General features: G+C 36.9%; 1 protein-coding gene across 10 annotated transcripts in view; it reads left to right on the forward strand.

The window, feature by feature from the left end:
- The window catches only part of HEATR5A (HEAT repeat containing 5A), a 117,523-nt gene that overhangs the window by 19,077 nt on the left and 83,949 nt on the right, over nucleotides 1–14,497 (forward strand). For all 10 annotated transcript variants that reach the window (XM_012773445.2, XM_076004128.1, XM_012773449.3 and 7 more), the window contains 4 exons: nucleotides 32–243; nucleotides 2,123–2,231; nucleotides 6,363–6,512; nucleotides 7,462–7,636. In XM_012773445.2, coding sequence (XP_012628899.2) covers nucleotides 32–243; nucleotides 2,123–2,231; nucleotides 6,363–6,512; nucleotides 7,462–7,636 — 646 coding nt within the window. The remainder of the gene's footprint in view (nucleotides 1–31; nucleotides 244–2,122; nucleotides 2,232–6,362; nucleotides 6,513–7,461; nucleotides 7,637–14,497) is intronic.

The raw sequence follows: 14,497 nt of genomic DNA on the forward strand, positions 1-14,497 counted from the left end.
ACTTTAAATTGTCTTTTTGTTACCTTTCTAGAGTGATGTAAGGGAGAAACAGAAGACTCTTGTTGAGCAGCTCCTGTCTTTGTTGAACAGCTCCCCAGGGCCTCCTACCCGTAAACTCCTTGCTAAGAATCTTGCTATACTTTATAGTATTGGTGACACATTCTCTGTTTACGAGACAATCGATAAATGTAATGATCTTATTCGTAGCAAAGATGATTCTCCAAGTTATCTTCCCACTAAACTGTAAGTTAAACATTAAAACAGAACAGAAAACAAAATTTTGCTTCTTTGTTGTATCATTTTTATAAAGTACCCAAACTACTTGACTGTTAACTATGAAACTGAATAAAAATTGAGTTTTACTCATTTTTAAATCTAACTTTTTTTTTTTTACTGTGGTAAGCAGATAAGTATTCATTTAAAAATAATGACACAATATTTTCCAAAAATTAAGTTGACATAGATTTTTTAAGTGAAACAACCAATGTTGAAGGTTGGGAAACTGACTGGAAGAATAAACAGATACAGTCTTTCCAGAGAGAAATATAGGTATATTGAATCAGTAACCGTAAAAAGCGTGATACCCTTGAATTCCATGTCTATGGAATTCCAGGTGTATGTTACCCTAAGGCAAACATGATGCTCAGAGGTATTGGCATATGGAAAGATACATAGATTAATGAAACAGAATACAGAATAAATCTAACTTTTTAAAAAATAACTAACTTTTCCATTGATTGAGAAGCAGTTCTTTGAAAAAATTTTTAGACATTATGAAGTCTAGCTTTGAGCTTTAAAACATTTTCATAAAATTTTAGCAGTTCAGTGTTTAAGAAAAAGATATTTTAAATTCTTCATATTTTAGATTTTTTTAGTTTATTAGATCTTAGTAGTAAAAATTGATAATAAATATCATGTAGAAAAGTAGTCTTCTAAGATCCTAAAAAGAATAACTTAGTTTCTCATGGGATTTAGTTCATTTCATCACCTATTACTTTAGAAAAAGCAGTGAGCCATGTATGGTTCCACTAGAGTAATTCTATAGAAATTTTTAGTTTGTAACAGAATGTAATCTCCCATGAAGTGTTCAGATTTCAAATTTGATGAGAACATTATTTCTTATTTTTACTTTTTTTTTTTTTTTTTGAGACAGAGTCTTACTCTGTTGCCCAGGCTAGAGTGCCATGGCATCAGCCTAGCTCACAGCAAACTCAAACTCCTGGGCTATCCAGCCTCAGCCTTCCGAGTAGCTGGGACTACAGGTACATGCCACCATGCCTGGCTAATTTTTTCTCTATATATTTTTAGTTGGCCGCCAATTAATTTCTTTCTATTTATATTAGAGATGGCATCTCGCTCTTGCTCAGGCTGATTTCGAACTCCTGAGCTCAAATGATCCACCTGCCTGGGCTTCCCAGAATACTAGGGTTACAGGCGTGAGCCACTGCATCCGGCCGTTTTTACTTATCTTTTAAGTTGATCTTTGATTATTTAGTATATGAAGCCAGGTTCTATTGAAATATTTTCTAGAATTTTGTTTTGTAACAAATTTGATAGGGCGGAATCCTCGGGCTGAGGTTTAGTTTAATTGAAGATTGATACAGCCTTATGAAAGTCTTGTTATTGAAAATACAATAATTGCGCATTCACCTAAATGTCGTGCCTTAGGATTAAACCGCAGAGTTGATTCTGGGAAATTTTATCCTTTCAAAATGAAATTAAATAGTTAATTTTTTCAACAAATGATGCCAAGACAACTGAATAGCCATATGCAAAAGAATGAAGTTGGACCCTTCTATCACACCATATTAAAAAATTCTACTCAAAATGGATAATAGATCTAAATGTAACAGCCAGAACTATAAAACTCTTAGGAAAAAATGTAGGAGTAAATCTTCATGACCTTGGATTGGGCAGTGGTTTCTTACATGTAACACAAAATAAAATAGAGATAAATTTTTATCACAGTGAAAAACATTTGTGTTTCAAAAAATAATACCACGAAAGTAAAAAGAAAACAGAATGCGGAAAAAATTTTAAATGGTCACCTTTACATATTCTAAGATTTTTTTATTCCCATTTTTTCAGCCATGACTAATTTCTAATTTAAATGTTTTTTCAGTGCTGCTGTGGTATGCTTGGGTTCCTTGTATAAGAAGTTGGGTAGAATACTGGGGAACACCTTTACTGATACAGTGGGGAATATTCTTAAAGCTATGAAGAGTGCAGAGGTAAGTAACTACAAGTTCAGCCAAAGAATAAAAAGATTGCATTTTATAGGTTTATACTTTCTTGGGCCAATAAAGGAACTTTACAAATAATAGGCATAGCTAGATGTGTATATAAATACATCTGTTAATTATTTCTAGATGATGTACAATATGTACTCTAGATACCAAATCCCTGTTGGAAAAGTAATAATCCAAGAGAATTGTGTACTCATATAAATCCAAATGGTCAAAAACTAAGATATTCTACTGGCCGGCCCATCCCTGCTCCCTCCTGTCACTCTACCGTTTCCATTTGATACTATTTACTGGTGCCAGAGCAATTGCTTGTCACTACATAGTTGGTAATAACTGTTATATACCTGATGGATGGATTACTTACTGTACAAGCATCAGAAGGGAGTAAAGAATATAATTGGAGGAAAAGAGTGTGGAGGATAGAAGTGTGATCAGGGTGACCTTTTAATTGCCAGGGGAATATGTTTTCAACCTTATCCTCCTTATTGATATGTTTGCATCATTTACTACTGTGGAATACACTTTGTTTTTGAGACTCTCTTTTTTTTTTTTACTGTCAAGAAATCTGTAGACTTTATTCAAATTTCATCAATTGTCCTACTAACATGCTTTTTTCTTTTTATTTTTTTATTTCGGTATATTATGGGGGTTCAAATTTTAAGGTTTCAAAATAAATGCCCTTTCCCCTCCATCCCCCAACAAGTCTGAGTTTCCAGCATGACCATTCCCCAGATGGTGCACATCTCACTCATTATGTATGTATATACCCGCCCCCCTCCCCCCTGCCCAATACCCTATTACTGTAGTAGAGACTCTCTCTTTTTTTTTTTTGAGACAGAGTCTCACTTTGTTGCCCAGGGTAGAGTGAGTGCCCTGGCGTCAGCCTGGCTCACAGCAACCTCAGTCTCTCCGGGGCTCAAGCAATCCTACTGCCTCAGCCTCCCGAGTAGCTGGGACTACAGGCATGCGTCACCATGCCCGGCTAATTTTTTGTATATATATTTTTAATTGGTCAATTAATTTATTTCTATTTTTGGTAGAGACGGGGTCTCGCTCAGGCTGATTTCGAACTTCTGACCTTGAGCAATCTGCCCGCCTCGGCCTCCCAAAGTGCTAGGATTACAGGCATGAGCCACCATGCCCGGCCTGAGACTCTCTCTTTATTTGACTTCCAAGATATGATAATCTTTTGCCAAAAAGCATTTGTATGTTTGTATATCAAAAGTTTTCAATCTATGGTCCCTAATATGTATGGATAACGTAGCACCTTTAAATATAAAAATAATGCATCAGTTACTCATCTTATCTTAGAAAAATATTCTAGAAGTCATTGTGAAATAATTTAAAGAAATGCTCAATGGTCATACACACATTTTAAAAAATTAACAAGAGAAAACATGGGAAAATTCAAATATGAGGGCCGGGCGTGGTGGCTCACGCCTATAATCCTAGCACTCTGGGAGGCCGAGGTGGGCGGATTGCTCGAGGTCAGGAGTTCGAAACCAGCTTGATCAAGAGCGAGACCCGTCTCTACTATAAATAGAAATAAATTAATTGGCCAACTAATATATATAGATAAAAATGAGCCAGGCAAGGTGGCGCATGCCTGTAGTCCCAGCTACTAGAGAGGCTGAGGCAGAAGGATTGCTTGAGCCCAGGAGTTTGAGGTTGCTGGGAGCTAGGCTGATGCCATGGCACTCACTCTATCCCGTGCAACAAAGTAAGACTGTGTCTCAAAAAAAAAAAAAAGAAAAATCAAATATGAAATATGTTAAATTTCAAGGAGGATATCACTGATTTAAGAACTTTTTAGAAAAAGCAAAGTCTATAACTTAAAACTGGTGAGAGAGTCTGCTCAGCAGATTACTGCTCAGCAGTACTTTCCTAAAAGATTGAAGATCAAGGCCGCCAGGCTCGGTGGCTCACGCCTGTAATCCTAGCACTCTGGGAGGCCGAGGCGGGCGGATTGCTCGAGGTCAGGAGTTGGAAACCAGCCTGAGCAAGAGCGAGACCCCATCTCTACTATAAATAGAAAGAAATTAATTGGCCAACTAATATATATATATATAAAATTAGCCGGGCATGATGGCGCATGCCTGTAGTCCCAGCTACTCGGGAGGCTGAGGCAGAAGGATTGCTTGAGCCCAGGAGTTTGAGGTTGCTGTGAGGTTGCTGTGTCTCAAAAAAAAAAAAAAAAAGATTGAAGATCATTCAGGAGAAGAGATTTTCTAATACCTATAAATCTGGTTTGGTTTGGTTTTGTTTTTGAGGCAGAGTCTCACTTATGTTGCCCAGGCTAGAGTGAGTGCCTTGGCGTCAGCCTAGCTCACAGCAACCTCAAACTCCTGGGCTTAAGCAATCCCTCTGCCTTAGCCTCCCAAGTAGCTGAGACTATAGGCATGTGCCACCATGCCCAGCTAATTTTTTCTATATATATTAGTTGGCCAATTAATTTATTTCTATTTATAGTAGAGACAGGGTCTCGCTCTTGGTCAGGCTGGTTTCGAACTCCTGACCTCAAGCAACCCGCAGGCCTTGGCCTCGGCCTCCCAGAGTGCTAGGATTACAGGTGTGAGCCACTGCGGCCAGCCTATAAATCTGGTTTTATTTAAAAGCAGATGTCTGTAAGAACTTTAATGTACTGAAATATAGTTATTTTTAAACTTTTTTTTCTTAACACCATTAGTTAAGCTATAATACTTTCTAGGCCCATTGGTTAACAGAAGAAATCTCTATAAGTATCAAACATTTTAATGCTATTGGTGAATATTTTATTGCTTCCCTATTTTTTGTCTTTATGATTTAGTTGGTCAGGTACCACATTTCAGAGACATCTAAAGGGATTCCTAGCTTTGATTTGTACCCATCAGTGATAAACATTTGAAACTGGACTAAAAGAAAGTTCAGAAATTTCCCATTAGCACCCATTTTACTATGTATATCTATGACTCTTGTGCTCTTTTAAACAAAGATAAATTAATAATATTATTATGAAAGCGATCCTTGATGCTGTTGTCTTCTTCCAACTTTACCTATCTTCAATGGTCTTAACTTCTTGGGATATAGAGATCATTTGGGGCATTTAGTAAAACAATAATGCTGCCCCCTCCAGGGCAGCAGCTGAAAGTTGTGTTGAAATGTAGTACTGTGTTTCCCTGAAAATAAGACAGGGTCTTATATTTGTTTTTCCTCAAGAAGACACCCTAGGGTTTATTTTCAGGGGATGTATTATTTTTTTAAGTATGGTACAATAATCTGCATTTATTCAAAATAGTTAAGTCATCTTCTTCTGGAACATCATCATAACACTCCAAACCCTGAATTCCATCCTGAATTTCTTGTGACTCTATTTCCTTTAGAACCATTGGCCCCAATCTCTCATGTTGAGCAATAGATAGAGCTCTCATGGCACAGATGAGAAGGGCTGCTCATTTTCTTTACTGCTCTAAGACAAAATGCATAGGTTGTGCAAATACGCTGCGTAGCCATGCCCATCACGGGGGTCTTATTTTCTGGGTAGGGCTTATATTGTGCAAATGCTTAGAAATCCTGCTATGGCTTATTTTCGGGGAAACCCGGTATATACAAGTAATGCTTTTATATAGTAAATACTTTTTCTTTTATTTTTTAATTTTTATTTATTCATTTGAGATAAGAGTCTTGCTCTGCCACCTGGGCTAGATTGCAGTGACATCATCGTAGCTCACTTGCAACATCAAACTCTAGGCTGAAGTGATCCTTCTGCCTCATCCTCCCCAGTAGCTGGGGGTATAAGTGTACACCACCACACCCAGCTAATTTTTTTCTGTTTTTGCTAGAGATGTGGTCTTGCCTTTGCTTAGGCTGGTCTAGAACTCCTGGCCTCAAGCAGTCCTCCTGCCTCAGCCTCCAAGAGTGCTAAGATTAAAGAAGTGAGCCACTGACCCTGGCCTCAAATAATAAATATTTTATGAAATAGTAACTGTTAATGTTTCTCGATGTCAGAATGGGTTTACTATGCACAAAAATCAGGATATTTCTCTAATATGTGAGATAAATATCAATGCTTAATGCTGTTCTTCACTGTGGAATTATTTTTCCCATTTAGTCTTTAAACATTTTTTTTGTTATTGTTAGTCTCAAGGTCGCTATGAGATTATGCTGAGTCTACAAAATATATTGAATGGACTAGGAGCTGCCGCTACACCTTGCCACAGGGATGTTTATAAAGCTGCTAGATCCTGCTTGACAGATAGATCCATGGCTGTTCGTTGTGCTGCTGCAAAGGTAAAATGATCTAATAAGCAGACTTTCTAAAAATTAATATCAGGAAAATTAATCAGATTGTTTCTGTAAAAGTGTTAGGAACAGATACATGATTTCAGAGCTACAATCTTGGTAAAATCAGCTGGAACTAACTGTCTCATTTTAACATGTGAGGAAACTGAGGCCTAGAGTTATATGAATTTCCCAAGGTTCAAATAGTCACATTGTCATAGGGTAGGAAATTCAATTCCAGACTCTTAAGCATTCATTCTGCTCTACCATGCTTCCTTTTCATAATTGTGTAAATTAAAATTTATATGTAAGGTTCATGTTGTTTCAAAGTGATTTTCTTTGCTCTCTTTTTTTTGAGTCAAAATCTTGATCTGTTACCCTGGCTAGAATGCAGTGACATCATCATAGCTAACTGCAACCTCAAACTCCAGGCTCAAGTAATCTTCCTGCCTTAGCTTCCCAAGTAGCTGGGACTACAGGCATGTGCCACCACACCCAGCTAATTTTTTGTATTTTTGGTAGAGACATGATCTTGCTTTTGCTCAGGCTGGTCTTGAACTCCTGAGCTCAAGCAATCTTCTGCCTTGGCCTCCCAGAGTGCTAGGATTACAGGTGTGAGCCACCTTGCCTGGCATTAGTTAGGCAGTACAGTAACACTTTTTAATGTTGGAATTATTCTCCTGGTTGCTTATAGCCAACAGATTGATTCTAAAGGCATTTTTCATAGTCCACTGAGTTAGAAATGGGTCCTCCCACCCTTTCTAGTTACATTGCCTTATATATTGTAGTGTTTATGACTTTTAATGAGTATTTGTTGTTCCTGCAATCATTATATAAAGATTTTGGATTTATGTAGTATTTTATTAGACCCTGATAGTTTCTGCAACTTATTATATATAGATCTGAACCTGGCATTTATATTTTGTTTTTCTTTAATTTCTGTTTGTCCCATGAATAGTGTCTCCTTGAACTTCAGAACGAGGCCATATTTATGTGGAGTACAGACCTGGACAGTGTGGCCACACTATGTTTTAAGTCCTTTGAAGGTTCTAATTATGATGTGCGGATTTCAGTTTCAAAGCTACTGGGCACGATATTGGCTAAGGCTCTAATTTCAAAGCATCCAGGAACAGGTAAATATATGTAATTATTTTTACAATGTCTTTTGTAATTTTTCTCAGTTGATTTAAACAAATATATGTACATTACATCCATTATTACTTTTGAAAAGAAGCAGAATACAAATGAATTTTAGTTCATAAACATTGCTCTAGGCCCTAAGATTTCATTCTCAGAAAATTTTAAGAAAAAAATACAAGAACTCTTCCAGTGTAGTATGCTTTGTTCAGTCATCTGCCTTTACATTATGATTTTTTTTCTAATAAACTGTAAAGTTTTAAGAGATACGATCTAAATCTTGAATTATTTTCATTTTACTAGCATACATCTGAATACATACATTTGGCTTGCCATTTTCTACATTGGTACAAGGGAGCAAATGATATATATTTGAAATTTACTCTGTTTGGGCAGTTTTCCTGACCAAGTGATCCTCCTGCTTCAGCCTCCCAGAGTGCTAAGGATTGCAGGCATGAGCCACCATACCCAGCTCAGCTAATTTTTCTTATTTTTTTCGAGATGGGAATCTCCTGCCTCAACCTTCGAAGTCTCAAGCTGTAATCCTAGGTACTGCACCAGGTACTAGGAGCTTTTAAGAAATGTAGAAACTCAGTCTCCACCCAACTTACTAAATTAAAGTTTCATTTTAACAAGATCCCTAGACAGCCTTGCTCTAGAAATTGTTTATTGTTAATGTAAGGGAGGATTTTAGTTTTTTCTAAAGCAGTGTTTCTTAACCAGAGTTGAGAGAAGATGGACTGCAACATATCAGAATCACCTTGGAAACTCAACAAACTATACAACCTGCTCATTCTCTAGTTAAGACCTATAAGTTTAAGATTTATAAGAAATTTTTATTTTTACTGTGATTATTCTAATCTTATAACTCACTAAGACTTTATTTATCGTGGGGGTGTAGGAGGATGGAGGGAGGAAACCACAAGAAAACTCAAACCAGAAAAAAAGAATTGTTTAAGGCATTTAAGAGGTTAAATTTTAAACCACCTAAAAAATTGAAATGAAGAGACATGTTTAATCAAACTCTCTTGAAAATATGAATCGCTCATTTCTGTAAATGTATCATTAGTACTCGCACACAGTTGCAGTAAAAACAAGCAAAATGTAGACTTATATAATAAATGTGAATAATACTTAAATCTCTACCCTCCCATAATAGCACTAAACTAATTCCTGTATTTTTGTAATCAGACTAAGCTAAGTGAAGAATCAGCTTCACCCATACTAAAAAACTTTGGCCTAATCTTTTGTTATGAATTCTTTCATCTTGCATCTGTAAGTTCTATTATGTGTTATAACTGAGTTATTTTTATACAATTAAAAAATGATCTAGATGTCACAATAGAATTTTTTAAAAAGTAGATGACTGAAAATTAGCAAGATAGTGCTTATCATTTGGAAAGCGAACACAGCGGTTGTTTGAACAACTCAAACACAATATGCAAAAATTATGAGGTAGAACTGGAATAATTTTCCTAATAAAACTAACAGGCTTCAAGTAGATTGCATCTCATACCAAGGCACTTAAAAATTAGGGAATGAGTATGGACATTTTCCTGACATTGGGATAAGTTGCCAGGGAATTTTGTAATCTTTTAAAATTTCTTCCTGACCATGAACATCACGTAGTTCTTTAAGGGTGACTGGTAGTCATGCTATATTTACCCTAGTTCATTTGTTCTCCCATTTTCCTAATAGACTATTTTATACCTTCTTCTAGCTTTAAGACTTCTTCCATCTTAGTTTTATTTGATGGTCTGTCTTCCATATGTTCTCCTACCACCTCTGCCTGCCTGCTGCCATCTGTACCTGTATACTCTGTCTCACTATTACTAAAGATGATTTATCCCATTTCCTATTAGAGCTCATCCTCTTACCTATGTAAAGACACTGCTGTAAGAAGATTCCATTCTCTCTTCTGCATCTATTTTTGGCTCTCTATTGGATTGATTTTTACAAAAACATACTTTTGTTTCTCTCATCAAACGAACAAAAAACCTTCTTGTACCTCTACTTCCCCAATCAGCAAGGGCCCCATTTTTCCTCTTCCCTTTGCAGCAGACTTCCTTGAAAGAGTTCTCAATACTCACTGTCCTTATTTTCTCTACTCTCATATCTTTCAAACTCACTTCAAATAGGATTTTCTCCCAGTCACTCTACCAACACTGTTCTTGTTAAGTTCACCAGTGAACTCTGTATCCATTCATTCATCCAACAACAATTTTTTAATTGTGTTACAAACACTTAACATGATGAGATCTACCCTCTAAACAAATTTTTAATTTTATAATGCAGTATTATTGACTGTAGGTACAATGTGGTACAGAAGATCTCTAGAACGTATTCATCTTGCTTAACTTAAACTTTATGCCTGTTACCTAGTAAGTCCCTATTTCCTCCTCTTCTCAGCCCCTGGCAGCCACCATTCTACTCTTTGATTCTATGAATTTGACTAATTTGGATACTTCATGTAAGTGGAATCATGGAATATTTGCCTTCCTGTGACTTATTTCACTTAGCAAAATGTCCTAAGGTTCATCCATGTTGTCATGTATCGCAAAATTTCCTTCTATTTTTAAGGCTTAATAGTATTACATTGTATGTGTGTATATCACATTTTCTTTATCCATTCATCTGTTGATGGATGTGTAGGTTGTTTCCACATCTGGGCTATTATGAATAGTGCTGCAGTAAATGTGGGAGTGGTAATATCTTTTTGAAATCCTTATTTCAGTTCTTCTGGGTAAATACTGAGAAGTAGGATTGCTAGTCCATATGGTAGTTCTATTTTTAATTATTTGAGGAACTTCCATACTATATTCCATATCAACTGTGCCATTTTGTATTCCTACCAACAGTGTGCAAGGGTTCCAGTTTCTCCACATCCTTGTCAACACTTGTCTTTGTTTTTGGATGATAGCCATCCTGACAGGTGTGGTTTTAATTCGCATTTCCCTGATGATTAGTGGTGGTAAACATTTTTTCATAAACCTGTTGGCCATTTGTATGTCTTCTTTTCATTCAACAAGTATTTATTAGCACTTAAACAGAGCCAGGACCTGTTCTGAGCATGTGGTATATGTTATTGAACAAAGCAAATGAACACCCTTGCCCAGGTGGAGCTCATGTTCTTATATTTAGCCTTGGTAAAGCCAACAGGCAGTTTTCAGCCATTTTATTTGACCTTTCAACAAGAGTTAGCTCAATTGATTCTCCTCTATACCTTTTTTTCTCTTTCCTTTTAGGACCCCATGCTCATCTGGCTTTCCTTGCTCCTATGAGAAATCCCCATTCAGTTCTTTGATGGTTCCTTGTCTTCTCCTAGAGAAGGCTCGTGACCTGTAATTGGTCTTCTACTCTTTTATATGTATTCTCACTCTCTTATGATCTTATCTAATTTCATGGCTGAAATGTTATCTCTAAATCAGTGATTCCTGAATTTATATCTTTAGCCCAGTCTTCTTTCCTTAACACTAGACTCATATGCAGCTGCCTATTTGACATCTCTTCATTTGGATGTCTATTTAATGTTTCAAATTATCTTGTCTTAAAGTGAATGCTTCATCTTCCTTCCCCCACACATATCTGCTCTGCTTTCATATTGGGTCATATAAATTGTTTTGTTTTGTTTTGTTTTTTTTGAGACAGTCTCACTCTGTTGCCCAGGCTAGAGTGAGTGCCGTGGCGTCAGCCTAGCTCACAGCAACCTCAAACTCCTGGGCTCAAGCGATCCTGCTGCCTCAACCTCCCGAGTAGCTGGGACTACAGGCATGCACCACCATGCCCGGCTAATTTTTTCTATATATATTAGTTGGCCAATTAATTTCTTTCTATTTATAGTAGAGACGAGGTCTTGCTCTTGCTCAGGCTGCTTTCGAACTCCTGACCTCGAGCAATCCGCCTGCCTCGGCCTCCCAGAGTGCTAGGATTACAGGCGTGAGCCACCGCGACCAGCCTGGGTCATATAAATTGATGACATGTGTTCAACCCAAAATTCATGAAGTCACTCTTGGTGACTCTTGATCTCACACTGAGCATCTATTCTACTTGACTATCTTAAAACATATCTAGAATCAAGAGTCCATAGAGAAATGGCTAATTCTGGGATTGGGGCAGAGGAAATCTAAGATGATTCTAGAACATCTTAATGCCAAAAAGGAAAGAGCTTCCACTAACTAGCTTTCTGAGGAGACCTCCACTGGTCAAACCCAGAAGAGTATTAGAATCATAATGAATGACAGAAATGGATTATAATCTGTTAAAAAAGGAATTTATGAGTATATACTGAATATAAATAAATAAAGAAGGAGAAGGGAAAGCTCTTTTTTTTTATAGCAGAATGCTAACTAATAACTTAGAAGGGATGGTTGTTAGAAATAACCTTTTTCATAATTATTATAGTAATTTTTGCAGGTACAAATCCTCAGTGGATTCTTGTATGAAAGTTTGATGGGTTATGTAGCAATCCCCAACCTTTTTGGCACCAGGGACCAGTTTCATAGAAGACAATTTTTCTATAGACTGGGGGTTGGGGCTGGGATGTCATGGTGCAGGGGGTGAGGGTGTGGGAGGTGTGGAGCTCAGGCAGTGATGTGTGGCCATTCATAGACCAGTATGGGTCTATAGCCTGGGGATTGGGGACCACAGGGTTATAGGATATTTATGCCATCTTAAAATACTGCCACACAGGTTGCACAGTAATTACAGATGATAATTCTACAGTGGACAGATCTGGCAAGCTCACCTTACTCAAATGTTCAAAGCTAATATCACCAGTGAAGGGACAGACTGACACCATGCCTGACAGTGCTTTTTGATATTATGCATTGAGGAGATTACTGCATTACTTACATAGTTCTCTGCCAAAAACTCAGAGAAAATACCAGACAAATTCAAATTGAGGGCCATTGTGTAAAACAACTGGCCATGAATGTATTTTTCAGAAGTGAAAAAGTGGTGAGGAAAATATAATGAGTCTAGGTAGAAGGTACAGACACATGTCACTAAACAACAGGGATATGTTCTAAGAAATGCTTTCTTTGGTGATTTTGTCATTGTGCGAACATAGAGTGTACTTATACAAACCTAGGTGATAATAGCCTACTACACACCTAGGCTATGTAGTATAGCCTATTGCTTCTAGGCTACAAACCTGTACAGCATGTTACTGTTACTGTATTGACTACTATAGGCAATTATAACACAATAGTAAGTATTTGTATATCTAAACATATCTAAATATAGAAAAGGTACAGTAAACATACAGTATAAAAGATAAAAAATGGTGTAACTGTGTAGGACACTCACTATGAATGGACCTTGCAGGACTGGAAGTTGCTCTGGATGAGTCAGTGAGTGAGTAGTAAGTGGTGAGTGAATATGAAGGTCTAGGTCATTACTGTACACTAGTATAGATTTTTATAAACACTGTACACTGGGCTACCCTACATTTATTTAAAAAATAGTTTTCTTTAGTAATATATTAACCTTAGCTTACTATAACTTTTTTTGACTTTATAAACTTTTAAATTTTTTAACTTGTTGACTCTTGTAATAACATATAGCTTAAAACACAAACATACTGTACAGCTGTACAAAAATATTTTATTTCTTTATTCTACAGGCTTTTTCCTTTTTTTTTTTTTTTTTTTTAAGGTAAAAACTAAGATACAACAAATACATCGGCCTAGGACCACCTGACCTATGTGACCAACACATAGGTCAGGACCATCAATTTCACTGTCTTCCACCTCCCCATCTTGTCCTGCTGGAAGGTCTTCAGGGGTAGTGACACACATGGAGCTGTCACCTCCTGTGATAATAATGCTGCCTTCTGGAATACCTCCTGAAGAACCTTCCTGGGGCTGTTGTACAGTTAACTTTTTATAAGAAGAAGGAGTACACTGTAAAATAACAATAAAAAGTATAGTGTAGTAAATACATAAGCCAGTAACTTAGTCATTTATTATCATTATGAAGTATTATGTACTGTACATAATTGTATGTACCATTCTTTTATATGACTAGCAGCAAAGTAGATTTGTTTACACCAACATAACAAAGAGTAATGATTAAGTTTCAACATCACTGGCTAATAGGAATTTTTTTAGCTCCGTTATATGTATGGGACCACCATTGTATATGTGGTCTGTCTTTGAATGAAAAGTCATTATGCAGCACATGACTGTATATGGGAGTTTATTGAGCTATTCTTACAGCTTTTTGTAATTTTGAGTTTTTTCTAATAAAAAGTTTTTAAATGGCCAGGTGAGGTGGCTCATGTCTGTAATCCTCACTTTGGAAGGCCAAGGTGAAAGGATCTCTTGAGACCAGAAGTTTGAGACGATCTTGGACAACATAACAAGACTCTGTCTCTACACAAAAAGTTTTAAAAATTAGCCGGGTATGGTGTCACATAGCTTTTAGTCCCAGTTACTCGGGAGGCTGAGGTGAGAGGATCACTTAAGCCCAGGAGTTTGAGGTTGCAGTGAGCTATGATTGTGCCACTGCACTCCAACCTGGGTGACAAAGTAGAAACCTGTCTCTAAAAAATAAATACAAATATAAATATATCTCCAAACTCCATGTACCCAACTTCACTGCAGCTACCTTGATCCAAGTCACCATCATATCTTGCTTGAATTAATAAATCACTCCTAATGGGTCTCCATCTACCTTTGTCCCCCTTTATAGTCTACTCTCAACACACCAGCAACATGATGCATCGTATCTCTCTTCTACTCAAGGTCTTCCGCTGGTACCTCATTTCAGTCACATCATTATTATAATGATCTACAGGGTCCTATGTCTTCTACCATCTCCCCATCCTTATGCTCTGACCTGTCTCCTATAGACCC

This window comes from Microcebus murinus, chromosome 6, assembly GCF_040939455.1.
Source record: "Microcebus murinus isolate Inina chromosome 6, M.murinus_Inina_mat1.0, whole genome shotgun sequence".
In the NCBI taxonomy this organism is placed as follows: Eukaryota; Metazoa; Chordata; class Mammalia; order Primates; family Cheirogaleidae; genus Microcebus; species Microcebus murinus.